The sequence below is a fragment of the Corylus avellana genome, chromosome ca11, assembly GCF_901000735.1.
Source record: "Corylus avellana chromosome ca11, CavTom2PMs-1.0".
NCBI lineage: Eukaryota > Viridiplantae > Streptophyta > Magnoliopsida > Fagales > Betulaceae > Corylus > Corylus avellana.
The window spans coordinates 3,683,451-3,701,935 of NC_081551.1; the positions used below are offsets into that span (position 1 = coordinate 3,683,451).

Sequence of the window (18,485 nt, forward strand, 5' to 3'; positions counted from 1 at the left end):
GAGCATTTACAAAAAACAGATTTTCACGTGGCTTTGTTCTCTTGTGGCAGATTTTCACATGGCTTTGTTCTCTGTTTGGTAATGGGGTTAGAAGGACCACTGCTATCGCTAAGTCATCAGAGGAGCATTTACAAAAAGCAGATTTTCACGTGGCTTTGTTCTCTTCTGGCAGATTTTCACATGGCTTTGTTCTCTGTTTGGTAATGGGGATGAGGTTAGCTCAAATACTGTTCATCACCATTTTCTAAAAAAATCAACATCAAAACATTTTAACTTTTTCACTTTTAATATCAAATCATTCACTTTTTATTATTATTCAAATAAAAAAATTACTACAAAACAAAACTTTTTCACTTTTTCATACCACTTTTTTATTTTTTTAAGGGGGTGTTTGGCAAATGGGATGGCCTAAACATTGTAGTTGATGTAGATTGATGTGAAAAAAAGTAAGAATGTTTGGTGTAAAAAAAATGAAAAAGTGGTATAAAAAAGTGAAAAAAAATTTTGTTTTGTAGTGATTTTTTTATTTGAATAATAATAAAAAGTGAATGATTTGATATTAAAAGTGAAAAAGTTAAAATGTTTTGATGTTAATTTTTTTGAAAAATGGTGATGAACAGTATTTGGGCCAACCTCATCCCCATTACCAAACAGAGAACAAAGCCATGTGAAAATCTGCCAGAAGAGAACAAAGCCACGTGAAAATCTGCTTTTTGTAAATGCTCCTCTGATGACTTAGCGATAGCAGTGGTCCTTCTAACATTTCCACAACAAAAGTCTGATTCATGGAGCAGTGGAAAGGACAGAATCTCTGCTGGATCACCGACACACCCGGACATGCAATTTTGTCAAATATCAAGGGTCTAAAATGCAATTTGAGAAGAAATGATGGATTGGATCCAGCAATAGTGGGAGAAATACTGAATTTTATTTATTTTTTGTTAATCTGAACCGCCACATGTTCCATTCAAAAAATATAATAAAATATTATATATATTTCAAAAAATAAATATAAAATTAATTTAATAAGTCACCCCCATTTTCCCCCAAAGGGGGTGGTCGGCCACCCTAACCCAGCCACGAGAATGGCTTTTGGGCCAAACCCAAAATCAAATTCTTTTGAGTTTGGCCCTAGGGGTGGTCGAACCACTCCATGGGGCCTTTTAACCACCCCTTGGGGCTAAATCCAAAAACAAATTTTTTGGAGTTTGGCCGTAAAAATGGCCGAACCACCTCTTGGGGCCCTAGGGGTGGCTTCAGCCACCCCAAAGGGCTGATTGGGGTGGCGCCGAGCCACCCCCATGGCCCCATGGGGGTGGCTCGGCGCCACTCCAACTGGCCCTTGGGTTCAGTTGAAGCCAAAAATCCCCATGCAGTGTGTCTTAGATGATCATCAAATTATATTACTTTCAAGTAACTATTAGACTATTTTCCAGTAGTATTAGATTACTTAATGGAATGACTCAAAACAAATGGGATATTGAACGTATGTAACTATAAGAATGGAAAATTGCTGATCATGGCTTTAGCCAGCAAGTGCTATATAGAATGGATAGTACATGTGATTTATAAGAGATAATTGAGAGAGAGATTCAAAATTTCATTTTCTTAAATTATTAAATGAATCATTTAATACCCATTCCATGGAGTATATATGGAGAACTTTATAAGCAACCTAGAGTTGTGAATCAAGAAGTACTACAACTCTTGACCATGAAATTACATTACCGATAGACCAACCAAACCACTAAGGGTATGCTAAAGGCCCATCTAGTAAGACGGATCGATATTAGAAAATTAACGTGACCTAAATATATGTGAGGGACATTTGATTTGTCTTGCAAAATGCCAACTCAGAAACTGACAAACTGTTCACTTTTTATGGAAAGATATTTACGCAACTTGATCATCACAGGGCCCATCTAACATATGGCTAATATTGAAGCATTTTGTCTATAATAGTACAAAGCTAAAGGAAGCTATCACAAAAAGCCCTTGAGATTTGATTCCATCGTAGAGCTTAATTTGCTAAAGATCATGGATTCAGCTGAAGCCAGAAAACCCCATGCAGTGTGTCTTCCATTCCCAGCACAAGGGCATGTCATCCCCATGATGAGATTTGCCAAGCTCCTACACTCAAGGGGCTTCCACATAACCTTTGTCAACACCGAGTTCAACCACGTGCGACTAATCCGGTCCAAAGGACCCGACTACATAAAGAGGCTGCCGGATTTCCACTTTGAAACTATACCGGATGGGTTGCCGCTGTCCGACCATGATGCAACACAAGATGTCCCGGCCCTATGTGATTCCACAAGAAAGAATTGTTTGGCCCCGTTTAAAGAGCTTGTGATTAAGCTTAACACAACGTCTCATGTGCCTCAAGTCACTTGCATTGTTTCGGATGTTTTTATGGGTTTTGGTCGTCAAGCTGGAAAAGAACTAGGCATCCCGGGGGTTGAATTTTGTGTTGTTGCAGCTTGTGGCTTCATGGCAGGCTTGACTTTCGATGAACTCATCAAAAGAGGCACTATTCCATTCAAAGGTACGTATGTGATTGGGCTTATTTTTGTTTGCTAAAGCTTGTGTACTACTTAATTTGATGCAATATGGGTGTAATGGATCTCAAAATTAACAATAATGGGAATTACAATTCTTTACAAATTAAGAAAACTCGATTATTTGTAGGAAAAGTAGAGAAAAAACCAAATTTTGGGGAGTTTTTTTATTATTTATTTATTGAAAACAAATGAAAACACGTACGTCATAACCTGAAAGTTAAGCCATCCTTATTTAGCTTGTAAAGAGAAAATAGTAGTAAACCCTACTAAATAAAAAATAAAAATGATCGGCCGCGATCTGTTCGGACTGATTAATTCTTGATCGAATGAGAATGTTATGAAACACTATAGATACTATATAGTGGCCAAACATAAAATTACCATTAATTCTTGTTCAAACATAAAATTTTGTTTATTTAAATGTAAGTCAAGCCCAAATTCTGCACTTTTTTACTGTAATGTAATATAATTTTTTTAAAAAAATTAAGCTAGTGAAAAAATAGTAAATTTAATTATTTATATCTAATATTTTAAATTTAATAAATAGAAATAAATAATTATTTTCATATGAACATTTCTCATACTTAATTATTAATTACATCAAAATTATGTCCCCCAAAAATAGACAATACAAGTCGTTGCTCTTCCCCGGTCAGAAGAGAGGAAAGTCCTGTCAAAATATGATAATTTGATAACTAAACAATAACAGTGCCATGTGTCTTGTAACGATTCGTTTAATTGTTGATTCTATCATATCCGGTTTCATTCTCAGTTAATTGTGATGATATGTTTTGGGACCGAGACTGAAAGAGAACCAAATAATAGCTGACAAGTTAAATGTTTTTTTAAAAAAAATTTGATGTAATTTTTAAAACTATTAATATATGAACAATTTAATAATGATTATTTTAAATTCAATGAAAATTTTAAAAGTTATATCACATTTAAAAGAGCTCTAATCTTATAGCATTACTCTAGCGACACATAACAATAATATAGTAATTTCAGGTAAAATAAAAAATAAGAGAATCAAGAATTCAAAATTAGAGAGATGAGAATGAGCATTGTTGATTATGTTGTGGATTTCAAAAGCCATTTCTCCCAAAGCAATGAATAATTAATGATATTCACAAGTTAAATTTATGTTTAAAATTGATATGAAAAAGTGTTTAATATTGCAAGATATTGGGACATGCATGTAATTTTGTCATATATCAACACAATTTCAGTTTGTAAAATTTGCAACATTATTGAGCTTGAGTTCGACAACATTCTCCAAATATAATTTTATCTACTAAGTGCTACAGACAAAAGCTTCGAAGATGACGGCACACTTGACACACTGATCGATTGGATCCCGGGCATGAAAAACATGCGACTGAAGGACCTCCCTAGCTTTATTAGAACTACTGATACTAATGACATCTTCTTCGACTTTACGAGATCAGAACTGCAAAATTGCTTGAATTCTTCTTCGATCATCTTCAACACATTTGATGAGCTTGAAAGTGAAGTATTAGAAGCAATTTCAGCCCTGTTCCCTTGCATTTACAATGTGGGTCCCCTTCCCTTATTAGGTCAACATGTACCCGATAGCCAACTCAAGTCCTTAAGTTTAAGCTTATGGAAAGAAGACTTCAAATGTCTCCAATGGCTTGATAAAAAGGAATCCAAATCTGTTGTGTACGTAAACTATGGTAGCACTACTGTAATGACCGAACAACATTTGAAAGAGTTCGCATGGGGGCTTGCAAATTGCAAGCACCCATTTTTGTGGATAGTTAGGCCGGACATGATATTGGGAGATTCAGCAAATTTGCCTGAAGATTTTTTGGAAGAGACTAAGGAGAGGGGATTGCTAGCGAGTTGGTGCCCACAAGAACAAGTGTTAGCACACCCATCAATAGGTGTTTTCGTAACACATTGTGGATGGAACTCTACATTGGAAAGCATATGTTTTGGTGTGCCTGTTATTTGCTGGCCATTTTTTGCTGACCAACAAACGAATTGTCGGTATGCTTGTACCACCTGGGGGATTGGGACAGAGGTCAACCATAATGTAAAACGTGATGAGATTGAAGCAGTTGTTAAAGAAGTGATGGAAGGAGATAAGGGGAAGGAAATGAGGCAAAAGACACTTGAATGGAAAAAGAAAGCAATGGTAGCTACTGATATTGGAGGTTCATCTTACAAGAGTTTTGAAAGATTCATTGAGGCATTCCATGGTCCATATATATAGCAACTGGATAGCATAACTCTGTTAAGCATAGGTACCATGGTTAGTTGGTTACCGCTATATCTATGATATGTTCTATCTTCCATGCATAACTTGTTATTATTTTTAAGACTTAATTCTATTGTGTAATTCTTAGATGATCATCAAATTATATTACTTTCAAGTAATTATTAGACTATTTTCCAGTAGTATTAGATTACTTAATGGAATGACTCAAAACAAATGGGATATTCACTATAAGAAATTAAGTCTTTAGGGGCAACATTATTTGAACGCTAAAAGTCCTAAAGTGGACACTGTTAACAACAGCGTCGACTTTTGGACGCTAATAGGTTGGACGCTAATCGTCCAACCTTAATGATCAACTTTGTGATTATCTGCGTCCACTTATAAGTGAACGCTAATGATTACTTTTAGCATCGACAATGTGGACGCTAAAAGTCGTGGATTTTTGTCGCTGAAGCTGGAGTCAACGAAGACAAAGTCGACACTAGTGCTCCACTATCAGCGTCCACTCAAAGTGGATGCCAATGGTTATAAAAAAAAAATAAAAAAAACAACCATCAGCATCCAAAGTAGAGTGGACGCTGATGGTTGACTATTAGCGTCCATTAAGGTGGATGCTAATGATCCAAAAAAAAAAAAAAAAAATAACCATCACCGTCTAAACTAAAGTGGACGCTGATGGTTGTACTATTAGCGTCCATTAAATGGGTTTGACATTCTTAAAAAAAATAAAACATTATTAGGGTCAATTTGTCCCTAATAATGTTTTATTATTATTATTATTTTTTTTTAAAAAAAAAAAAAAAAAAAAAAAGCAATTTTAAAAGATGAGGTCATTCAAAATATATATAAATGATCCTAATGAAAAGAAACAATAAAAAAGTCATGACAAAAGAATACCAAAAAGACAACGAAAAGTTTCTAGCCATGCATATTGCTTATCAAATTGAAAAATCTAAAGTGAAATGATTACAAATACAAAAATTCAGTCTGCCAATAAGAGAAATATGAACATTACAATTCACAATGTCCAAAACCTTAATAAAGATAAAGTGAATCTTTATCTTTAACTGCAAACTGAAATTACCTGAGATAACAACTAAGAAAACATTGTTTTGTTGGGTTTGAAATAGTCCTTTCTGAGAACCAACCTTAAGTGGACTAGGACACATTTTCAGGGTAAAAGGCTGAGAAAGCTTGTATGGTACTGCCACCGAAGGAACTTTAACTTTGCAACTTGCTTGCTCTTGAAGGCAATTTATAGATCCTCTAAGACTAGCAACCTGTGATCAAGCAAGCAAGTTAAGGAACAAAGAATATTCACAACACAGTTATAATCCAAAGACCAAAGAAATGCAATGAATTTGAATTGATAGAATTAATATCAGATTAACAGAATGGGTATCAAAGTAAATGCCTATTTTCAGAGACCTCTTTAGTTGTTTGTATCAGCAGGTTTGCCAAACAAGCACCAGTACACACTCAAACAACTCTTACATTAATAGGGTGACATGTAAGTGTGAATCATAGAATAGCATTGATGCAATACATAATTGTGCTGAAAATAGAGGACGAGCAGCAATGGGTGATTTATTTTCGATGTAGCAATTTAGTTGACAAACCCGAATCCCACAATTACATGCTTATGCACTAGCATTTATCAACATAAATTGAAGCTATTTCATACAGTGCCTGTAGATATGATGTGTTATTTTTTCCCTTTTTGATGTGAATTGGGTCATGAATGGTAGGGTTATTTGGAAAGTCCCTATTGTACAAGTTGTATATGGTCATCGACTAAGAAAACAACTAATTTTTCAAATTGGACAGTATTTCAAACCCAACAAAATTATGTATGTTAACTGCAAACTGAAATTACCTGAGATACATTTAAATGAACTCTTCCATTAGTATGAACAAAAAACCAAAACTCTTCCATTAGTATGAACAAAGGAAGAATAAAGTGAAGCACGGTAAATAATAGGTATGAAAACACTACTGGTCGATTTCGAGGCTAAAATTGTAGGTGGCCAAGTACTTGCAGCAAAATATATATATCTAAATGCCAAAAAGAGTTGATCGACCAAAATTTAAAGGCTGAAGTATGAAAATACCACCAAGTTTCATAAAAAGATTATCAACATTTTGAATTACAGGATTTCTGTATATGCAAAAATAAGAAATAAAATGCGTGAACCCCTATGTCATGCAGGATGTATATCTACATCTCTCTTATGAGAGACTAAGGAGTAATTTGTCCAATATAACAGGATCGAACCATAACTCCATATTGAAAAGCAACAAAATCACTTATCAGAATAATCAAAAGAGATAAATGATGAGACTAAAGGGCTAACCTTGTAAGTTTTGTCACCAAAGAAATGGATCTCATGAAAATCATCCAGGTATCTCAAGCAGTATGTCTTGTCCCAACCTTGAGGGAAAACCTGTTACAAGAATTATGCACCTAAATTAGATTCAATGGCACTTCCACTTGCCTTCTGATTTACTGCCAAATCAAGACTCATCACAACATAATGAAGATAAAGTATAATCTTTAAGTACGACTCACATCAAAACTTATTTGCCCTCCTATTGAAAATGTCAGGTTAAGGTGAGCAAACTTCTCACGAAGCACAGAAACCATTTTCGGGCGAATGTTGAGAACCTGAAACAACATTTTCATGTGTTTTTCCACATTACATACCCAAACGCATAAAAGTTATTCTATGATAACAGAATAATTTAGAATTTGATATTTTGGTGGGGAAACAAAAAGAACCAAAGATTCTTTACCTTGTCATACTTTTCAAATTCATCCCTTTCTTCTTGGCTGCAGTTTCTCCCCCTTGGTGATACATTGACCATGCCACTTCAGAACTCTATAAATGTTCCCCTAAAAACATATATAAAAAGGAAATCTTACCAAGCTTAAAATACATACACGAACATATTTAGGCTTTCATAACACTAACCTTTTTATAGGGATATCCAAGTCAGCAATATAATGGAGTGTAAAATTGATAAATTCCTGCACATTTTCAATCCATCAGGACAAGGAATTGATAAATATAGTATGCTAGAAAATGTTTTGTACAGAGTTTTAGTCTACCATACAACTCTATAACCTACACCCATAGCCATTCTCACTATCAATTATTACTATAGGCTCGCAGAAGAACAACTAATAACATGCTTCTAGTCATTGTTGAAGAGTTCTTTGCATGCAAGCAAGCATGTATGGGAGAAATTAACTGTTCTAGTCCCTGAGAATGTAAGGACAAGTGCAAGAGACCCATCCTAGGTATCCTAAGAGTATAAAACATTGGGCATTTTCCAAATAAGAAACTGAACAGTTTGTTTATTTAACACAGGAAGGTCATTACCTTGAGTTTCTTTTCTCCAAGAAATGTCTTTAAGCTCTGGACAAATGAAGAAACAAAACCCATCAAGGTAATATATATCAAACTAAGAAACAAGGATGCAAAAGATAATAAAGTTTTGTTACAACTCCCAAGGAAACAATTTATAGTTGGCAAGCACCTTAAAGGCCAAAACCAACCCAAAGGCATTTTGAAACTTAGGTAATGTGTAATAACAAAATGACCAGGAGGTGATACATAATTGTCCAGAATAACAAACACTTCCATGGGGGATGTACACAGTGGGTCAGCAAAGGACTCTTTTTTTCTGAGCAAATTACAAGTCAAAGGGAAGGGTTAAAGGTCAGCAAAGGACTAGTATACAAGCATCAATTGCTTTTTGAAGCTTAGCATACCAAGTTAAATAAAACCATCTTGACACTTCTAGCTCAAGTCTCTTGTGGATATCTAAATTTATAAACATCAGTTTCAAATGTTACTGCTTTCTTTGTATTCTGGGTTTATGCTGTAAACAGTACCTGGGTGTCAGTAAGCATCCCATCTTTATGAGCCACAAGACCATTCTCAGAAAATACATAACCGTAGTCATCAATAACTGCAAAGAGAAAAGAGACACTTAATAGTATAGTCATGTACATATGAAAAATTGTGAAGTAGACAACTGCATTTGGCCCTGATTTTGAGAACTATTGAAAACCAATCAGATAATGCTTATAAAGGTTAGACTTGAAACTCATTTATAATCCATAGAAAATATAATGCTTGATTGTCAAGGTTCATGACGAATATTCACATGAAAAATACATTTGAAAGCTAAGAACCAAAGTATATTTTTAGATCATGTTGAAACAAATGGAATAATCAAACAGATTTTGGGTTCCTAGCTCATTTCACTTTCTCTTATGAGCCAATGACTAAGAGCTAGATAGAGCAAACCTGTCTTCCCAAGCTGCTTTGATATTTTAATAAGGTCAGATCCTCCCACGACTCCAACTGTCACAACCTGCAGCCAGAAATATCTCTCATCAAATGCCTTCTGAGTGTTGGTAAAAGAGAATACAAGAAAGAGTCCCATAAAATCCCCTCTTATAGCTAAGCAATTACCTTTCGAAGTTCCCGCATGAATTCTAACAGCTTTGGAGTGACCACCTAGCATTTGAGTGGAAAAAGATGCATCAAAGACAATTTCGAGCGGATACATGGAAATGTTACTTCCATGCAATAAATCTAAGAAATAACAACTTGCTTACATATATCCTATGCTGCTGTGACCATAATAATATAAACAATACAATGGAACAAAATTAGCAAGCAAAATGAATCAGAGAAGAAAATCGGTACCTTTCTTGGAGCAGTAAGGGTCCCATCCACATCAAATAAAGAAATTAAACCAGGATTCCTGATGGCCATTTCGCTCAAGATATTTTTCTGCAACACCAAATCCACAATATCACAACATCAAAATTATGTAAGACACCACCATTATACCACTAAAACTTTAATAACTAGACAACTAACCGTATCCACAATAGATGACCAAAACGCATAAGACCCAACTTATTCTAAAGCCAGCGCACCATCCCAAATAAAAAAATAATAATAAAAAAAAAAAAAAAAATTAGAAATGCATCTTCTCCACTGTCACACCACCAAAACAAGCTTTAGCCAAAAAGCTAAAAAAATTCAACACAATCACTCAAAAAACCAGTTGAATTTTAAACCCAAACTCACAAATTCAATCAAAACAAACAAAAAAGATTGACCAAAACCCAGGAATTCAGGCTAAACTTCTAAAATCCAGTTGCATTCTCTCCTCTATAACACCAGCACAAACCACCAAAACTTAAACTTTAGGGAAAAAAAAACACACCGAACCAGAAACTCAAATTTTCATCACAGCCACTCAAAACACAAAACCCAATTGAATTCTAAACACAAATACACAATCCCAGCGCACAAAACCCACAAATTCAATGCAAAACTACCCAAAAATGTAACTAAAGCCCGAGAATTCTGAACATCCCATATTACCTAAACGAAAACCCAAACCCCAAACCTTGTAAACGTTTCAAAGCATATATATCTTCTTTCAAACCCCAAACCCCAAGCCCCAGCTGGAAAAAAAAAGATTTATATGACCTAAATAATCGGTATTGAGCAATCAACAAATAATTGTCGTCTTAAAATTTATTTATATGGCCTAAATAACAATGTTTGTCTATCCTTTTCATAGAGTGTCCCAGAATGAACAAGTGAGGGAGATTTGAGAGTGGAGAGAGATCGAGTACGTACCAGAGAGAGGTGCGCCGGAGAGAGAGCTGTCGGAGAGAGAGACGAGCGCCGTAGTGAGGGAGAGAGAGAGAGAGATCGAGAGTGAGAGTGAGAGTGATGAGGGAGGTGAGTGAGAGGGAGAGGCAGAAATTTCAGAAATTTGAGGGATTTTGGTGTTTTTGAGGGTTTGGGGAAAAAAACACGGTGTCTGAAATTTTTGGTTCGAAAATTTCAGACACCGCGCGCGCCACTTGTTGGCGCAAAAATTGAGCATAATCAGCGGCAACAAAATTGGTCGCCGCTATTTAGGATTTTTTTTTAATTATACTTACAAAATTTTTAGAATAATTAAGCACCTAATATTTGAATAGTCCATTTCTTGCTTCAGTGGGTGGTGGCTTATAGTTTATAATAAAAAAATAATAATAATTTTTCTAAGCGTTTTAATTTAATAGAAAAATTTGTTATATTTAAAAGAAAAAAATAAATATTTATTTTTTTTACGATCGATCATTTGATCTTATCACGATCGATCGAACGAATGCACTAGCTAGGACCAATCGGATGTTTGATCAAACATTCAATTTCAATTGTTTCAATCATTTGATCTTATCACGATCAATCGAAATAATTCATTATAATTGATCGGATATTCGATCAAACCTTCAATTTCAATTGTTTCAAGTTTGATCGATCATTTGATTCTATCATGATCGGTCGAACAAATGCACTAAGATCAAACGGATGTTTGAACGAACCTTTAATTTCAATTGTTTCAATTTTGATCGACACTTGATCCTATCGCAATAAATCAAACTAATTCACTAGGATCGATCAGATGTTTGATCGAACCTTCAATTTGTATCAAGTTTGATCGATCATTTGATCTTATCACGATCAATCGAACTAATTCACTAGGATTGATCGGATGTTAAATCGAATCTTCAATTTGTGTCAAGTTTGTTGCATGACTACAATAAATTGAAATTAATTTATTTTTTCATTTTTTAAAATTAATTTTAATTTCAAATTAAGAGAAAATTTATAATTTTCTAAAAGTTTTGAGGGTATAAAGGACATTTTATCATTTTTAGATGTTCAATTGAACCTATAATCTTCAACTTTTATTTGTTTTTTATTTTTTTTATTTTTTACAAGAGGATTAGCGTCTACTATGAGAGTGGACGCTAATGATGTATCATTAGCGTCCACTTTTGGTGGACGCTGTTGAGCTTTTAGTTTAATTTTTTTTCTTTATTTTTTTACAAGACTGTTAGCGTCCACTATGAGAGTGGACACTAATGATTATCAACAGTGTCCACTTTTGGTGGACGCTGTTAAGCTTTTAGTTTAATTTGTTTTTTTATTTTTTACAAGACCATTAGCGTCCACTCTAATACTTAATTATTAGCGTCCACTATGAGAGTGAATGCTAATGATAAAGTGGACGCTGTTGAGCTTTTAGTTTAATTTGTTTTTTATTTTTTTACAATACCATTAGCGTCCACTAAAATACTTAATTATTAGCGTCCACTATCAACAGCGTCCACTTTTGGTGGATGCTGTTGAGCTTTTAGTTTAATTTGTTTTTTATTTTTTTATAAGAGCTTTTAGTATCAACTTTGTGGAGGCTAATGCTCCATCATCAGTGTCCACTTTGAAAGTGGACGCTATTGAGGACAATTAATTTTTTTTTTATTTATATATTTGACTATTAGTGTCCACTACTGGTGGACGCTAATACTAAATTATCAGCGTTGACTAAGAGTGGACACTAATAGTTATACTGTCGCCTCTAATAATTTTTCTGCCTCTGGTATAATTCCCGCTAGTATATTAGTGTCGACTTATTAGCATCCATTGTAAAGTGGACACTAATATTTATCTTTTGGGTCGACTATTAGCGTCCACTTCAAGGTGGACGCTAATACTCACCTATTAGGGGCGACTTTCAAAAATCGACTCTAATAGGTAAGCATTAGTGTCGACTTCACAGTCGCCACTAATAAGTCGCCCCTGATGAGTAGATTTCTTGTAGTGATTGAACGTATATAACGGTAAGAATGGAAAATTGTTGATCATGGCTTTAGCCGGCAGGTGCTATATAGAATGGATAACACATGTGATTTATAAGAGATAATTGAGAGAGAGATTCAAAATTTCATTTTCTTAAATTATTAAACGAATCATTTAATACCCATTCCATGGAGTATATAAGGAGTACTTTATAACCAACCTAGAGTTGTGAATCAAGAAGTACTACAACTCTTGACCATGAAATTACATTACCAATAGACCAACCAAACCACTAAGGGTATATACTAAGGGCCCATCTAGTAATTAAGACAGATCGATATTAGAAAATTAACATGACCTAAATATGCGAGGGACATTTGATTTGTCTTGCAAAATGCCAACTCAGTAAGTGTTCACTTTTTATGGAAAGATATTTACGCAACCTGATCATCACAGTGCCCATCTAACATATGGCTAATATTGAAGCATTTTTTCAATAACAGTACAAAGCTAAAGGAAGCTATCACAAAAAGCCCTTGAGATTTGATTCCATCGTAGAGCTTAATTTGCTAAAGATCATGGATTCAGTTGAAGCCAGAAAACCCCATGCAGTGTGTCTTCCATTCCTAGCACAAGCGCATGTCACCCCCACGATGAGATTAGCCAAGCTAGCTCCTGCACTCAAGGGGCTTCCACATAACCTTTGTCAACACCAAGTTCAACCACATGCCACTAATCGGGTCCAAAGGACCCGACTACATAAAGGGGCTGCCGGATTTCCGGTTTGAAACTATACCAGATGGGTTGCCGCCATCCGACCGTGATGCTACCCAAGATGTTCCTACCCTATTTGATTCCACAAGAAAGAATTGCTTTGCCCCATTTAAAGAGCTTGTGATTAAGCTTAACTCATCGTCTGATCAAATGCCTACAGTCACTTGTATTGTTTCGGATGGGGTTATGGGTTGTGGTCGTGAAGCTGGAAAAGAGTTAGGCATCCCTGAGGTTCAACTTTGGACTTCTTCAGCTTGTGGCTTCATGGGATGTCTGAGCTTTGATGAACTCATCGAAAGAGGCACTATTCCGTTCAAAGTTATGTAGTTGGGCTACCTATTTTTGTTTACTAAAGCTTGCGTGGTATTTTGTAGCAATATGGTTGTAATGGGTCGCACAATTAACAATAACAATGATATCAATTCTTTTACAAATTAATCAAGAAAACGAGTCGATATAACAAAACCACATATCGAAAGGTAGAGAGAGAGGCTCTAACCTCTCTCTAGAAAAATTTTAAAAACCTAGGTTTTTTTCTTCTTTCATCTCCTTGGTGAGAGCAGCCGCCTCCTTAGTGAGGTTTTTCCGGGGAGAAGATATGGAGTTTTTCTCCATCCTACTCCCTCTTTTCTGTTTATATTTCATAGTTTTGTTGTTTTTTCCTATTGTTTTTGTTGTTGTGCACTCCGACCAGCCTAGGAGCTTAGGCCTCCTTCATCCTCTCCGATCAGCCTCCACTCCGTCGCCGTCCATTCACCACTGTGCAACGCCGCTCACCTCCTCAAAACTAGTTGGATTTTTAGATTTAGTTTTGAGAAAACTAGATCTAGCCTCTTCGGTCAGTTTCCCACCATCACGCGTCAACTCACATCGTTTCTTGGCCTCTCAACTTCTCAACGCCACCTCCTCCGGCCAGATCCAACCACCATGTGCCAGCGCATGGATCTCACCTTCTGGTGCATCTGCGCCACGCGCCTGCAAGCGTTCGCCAAACTCCGCTCCCCAGCCGTTGCTACTATTTTCTGTTCTTTTTGTTGCTTTCTTGTTGTTCTTATGTACTGTCGTATTTTGTTGCTTTTGTGTTTTGTGGGTTACTGTCTCTTAGTTTTTTAGTGGTTTGTTTCTTTAGTAGAGACTTTTGTAACTGAATTTGTGTTGGTTCTTCGCTTTACAACAGTCCTGGTTTCGAACTCTAACAATGCTTTTATCGCTTCAGTCTCCTTCCGACGGTTGTTGCTAGTTACAAGTGGGGGTTCAGATAGGTTCGCCTTAATCTATGCCCCTTTTGCTTATGAAACCGCCTTGCGCGGCCCCTTGAGGGGACCGGGTCACTTGTTTGACCAATTTCCTATGTTTTGTAATTATTTTCGCACTGCTTTAGTTTGTTTTTGGTCTATTGTTGGGGAGCCTACCCCTTTTTCCTTTTAAGGATCGTCCCCTCCTTCTTCCTTTCGGATCAGGAGTGGAAATGATATTTTCCTGTAATCCCTTCATTATTCAATTAGGAAAAAAAAAAAAAATTAATCAAGAAAACTCACATGATTTGTGGGAAAAATAGAGAAACACTCAAAGAGTTTCTTATTGAAAACTGATGAAAATAAATCATAACTTGGAAGTTAAGCGGTTCTTATTTAGTTTGTATAGAGAGAAAAGAGTCATAAACTAAAACTCTATTGAAAAACGAAGTAAAAATTATCAAATGCAATCTCGTTTGGACGGATTAATTCTCGTTCGAACGAGAATGCAATGACACACTACATATTACTTTTTCGGTCGGACGCCCTTTGACCTCTATACTGAGCGAACACTATTATCATGTCCTCATTCGAATCAGATGAAATCTCATTCCAACGACACATGTCATGAAGCCACAAGCTATGTACTTCCTCATGTTCATGAATTTAGCATTTTCTCTCTTTGTGGAGAGTAAAGTAGCTTGCTTAATTCTTTGTTTGATTGCAAACCACATGATGCCTCTTGGTTAATTCTTTGTTTTGTTTTGTTGGTTATGGATGTGTTAATAATTGTCAAATCATGATCTCAGTTGGTCCAAACGTGAATTTCTTTTTAGTTAAATGCAATTATCGTATAAAGTCAATCCCAAATTCTGCACTTCCACTTTTATATCATGTGATTTAAAAAAACTAAGCTAGTAAAAAAATAATAAATTTATATATATATATATATATATATATATATATATATATAATATTTTAAATTTAATAAATAGAAATGCAGAATTATTTTCATATGAACATTTCTTGTACTTGTTAGGTCACTGTTATGTGACCACTGACCATGCATGTCCCCCACAATACTAGTAGTTGCAGAGAAAAGTCCTGCCAAAATATGAAAATTTATTAATTTGATAATTAAACGATATCAATGCCACGTGTCTTGTAAGGATTGGTTTAATTGTTGATTCTATCATATCCTGTTCCATTCTCCGTTGCTGATTATATGTATGGTCTACTCTGAAGGAGAAACCAAATAATAGCGACACAAGGCAATAATATATATAGTAATTGCAGGTAAAATAAAAAATAAAAGAAATTAACTTCTTCTGAGGAATAATTAATGACTTAAATTTATGTTAAAAATTGATATGAAAAAGTGTTCAATATTGTAAGACATTGGGACATGCATTCAATTTTGTCATTTATCAACACGATTTCAGTTTGTAAAAATTGCAATATTATTGAGCTTGAGTTCGACGACATTCCCTAAACATAATTTCATCTACCATGTGCTGCAGATGAAAGCTTCAAAGATGATGGCACACTTGACACACCAATTGACTGGATTCCGGGCATGAAAAACATGCGGCTTAAGGACCTTCCTACATTCATTAGAATCACTGATACTAATGAAATCATGTTCGATTTTGTGAGATCAGAAACACAGAATTGCTTGAATTCTTCTGCAATCGTTTTCAACACATTTGATGAGTTTGAATACGAAGTACTAGAAGCAATTTCTGCCATATGCCCTCACATTTTCATTATACGTCCACTTCCCTTACTAGGCCGACATGTGCCCGATAGCCAACTCAAGTTCTTAAGTTCAAGCTTATGGAAAGAAGACTTGAAATGTCTCCAATGGCTTGATAAAAGGGAACCCAAATCTATTTGTACATAAACTATGGCAGTGCGGCTATGATGACTAAACAACATTTGAAAGAGTTTGCAAGGGGGCTTGCAAATAGCAAGCACCCATTTTTGTGGATAGTTAGGCCGGACGTGGTATTAGGAGCTCTGGCAAATTTGCCTAAAGATTTTTTGGAAGAGACTAAGGATAGGGGATTGCTAGTGAGTTGGTGCCCACAAGAATAAGTGCTAGCACACCCATCAATAGGGGTTTTCATAACACATTGTGGATGGAACTCTACATTGGAAAGCATAAGTTTTGGTGTGCCAATTATTTGCTGGCCATTTTTTACTGAGCAACAAATGAATTGTCGGTATGCTTGTACCACCTGGGGGATTGGAACGGAGGTCAACCATAATGTAAAACGTGATGAGATTGAAGCACTTATTAAAGAAGGAATGGATGGAAATAAGGGGAAGGCAATGAAGCAAAAGGCACTAGAATGGAAAAAGAAAGCAGTGGAAACTACTGATATTGGAGGTTCATCTTTCAAGAATTTTGAAAAGTTAATTAAGGAGGTTCTCTATGGTCCATATGGCAACTAAATAGTATAATTATTTTAAGTGCTACGTAGCTATATACCATGGTTTCAGCTCTATCTATGATACCATGGTTTCAGCTCTATCTATGATATGTTCTATCTTTCATGCATAATTAGTGATTTTTATTTTTAAATTTAATTCTATTATGTAATTCTAAGATGATCATCAAGTTATATTTCTTTCAAGTACTTACTCGATTGTTTTCAGTAATATTTGTATCCTGATGGATCATATTGGAAAATATGTCCAATATCAGTACAATATTGCATGAATTTTTCTAGCAATGATCCTATATTTCATTTTTTTTTTCCTATACAAACTGGAAATTCATTCATACTTTTCTTTCTTTTTCCTTCTAATCTTTGGCCTTTTCTTTTCCCCCGAGGCTAACTTTTTGTGTTTTTTTGGCACCTTAGTCGACTTACTATTATGCCTATAAAAGGCACGTATAAATTGGCACTTGATAAATTAAGCATTTACCTTAGCCTCGCATCTTTATCCCACAACAATACCCATTTTTCTAGTCACACTATAAGTTTCAAGAAAATCCCTAAAATTCAGTGAATATATCGATAGTATAAAAAGCTTAGACTCAATTGAATTTTTTATGGGTAAAGGAGGGTGTTTGCCAAGCAAGCAAAGGGCCTCTATGAGTGTTTCTAGAGCTGGCAAAACGGGTTGGCGGGTCGAGCCGTTTACGATGCGTAATGACTCGCCACCCGTTTAGGGTAAATCCAAACATGACCCGTTTAGCTAACGGGTCTGCTCCACTAAACCCGGACATGGCACGGCAATTTCACGGGTTACTCGACACGACCCGTTTAACCCTTTTAAAATAAAATATACTATTTTTTTTTTTTTTTTCTTGAAACTCTTTTGCTTTCTCTTTGTCTGGTCCGTCTCTCTCGTCTCCGCTAGCAAGAAAGGATTTCAATGGCAGAAGAAGGATTTCGATGATTTCTAAATGAAGGATATTTCGATGATTTTGCAAAAACCCGTTTATGAATGGAACATATCAACGTGAAAGTATGGCAAAAACCCATTTTTGAATTAAGGAGATTTCTATGATTTTGTAGAAAAAAGATATGTTGTCATGTTGGTGTAGGCCGTGTAGCTGTGTGGGTTTAGTCTTAGGAGTTAAACCTAAGAGAAGGAATTTGAGAAGAAATGAAGAAGAAGGAGACGGCTAGGGGTGAGAACTGAGAAGAAAGGTAGAAGAATGAGACGGCTAGGGTTGGTTTGCAAATAAAGAAAGGCAGGAGCATTATTATGAAGTGAAAATAGATCTGCACCCTTCAAAAAAAGAAAAAAAAAGATCTACAGCTTATTCAATGTTGGACACGTGGAGCACATTGCATTGGGGGTAAAATCAGCTGGCAAGCATTATTGATATAATGCTTAACAGCTGTATCATCACTATCAAGCCTCAAGGTACAAAACGTGACCCACCCAAAAAAAAAACTTAATGGGTGACCCGCAACACGACCAGTCAAAAGCAAAATAAACGGGTCGTAAACGGGTCTACCCGTTTAGGGTAAACCCAAACCAG

The 18,485-nt window shown here is 35.6% G+C and overlaps 3 protein-coding genes and 1 pseudogene across 3 annotated transcripts in view; 3 read left to right on the forward strand and 1 right to left on the reverse strand.

Moving 5' to 3' along the window:
* Window positions 1–16,939, forward strand: part of LOC132165876 (7-deoxyloganetin glucosyltransferase-like) — an 82,850-nt gene extending 65,911 nt beyond the window's left edge. Inside the window, exons 2-3 of the mRNA XM_059576567.1 lie at window positions 16,003–16,208; window positions 16,742–16,939. Of these exons, the coding sequence (XP_059432550.1) occupies window positions 16,003–16,208; window positions 16,742–16,939 (404 nt within the window). The remainder of the gene's footprint in view (window positions 1–16,002; window positions 16,209–16,741) is intronic.
* LOC132166724 (linamarin synthase 2-like) lies at window positions 1,967–4,975 on the forward strand. Its single transcript, XM_059577596.1, has 2 exons — window positions 1,967–2,545; window positions 3,869–4,975. The coding sequence occupies exons 1-2, from the start codon at window positions 2,038–2,040 to the stop codon at window positions 4,798–4,800; spliced, it is 1,440 nt and encodes a 479-aa protein (XP_059433579.1). The 5' UTR covers window positions 1,967–2,037; the 3' UTR covers window positions 4,801–4,975.
* LOC132166725 (phosphomannomutase-like) lies at window positions 5,710–10,708 on the reverse strand (annotated as a pseudogene).
* LOC132166265 (linamarin synthase 2-like) lies at window positions 12,986–13,647 on the forward strand. Its single transcript, XM_059577056.1, has one exon. The coding sequence runs from the start codon at window positions 13,200–13,202 to the stop codon at window positions 13,572–13,574; it is 375 nt and encodes a 124-aa protein (XP_059433039.1). The 5' UTR covers window positions 12,986–13,199; the 3' UTR covers window positions 13,575–13,647.
* Window positions 16,940–18,485: the final 1,546 nt, after the last annotated feature.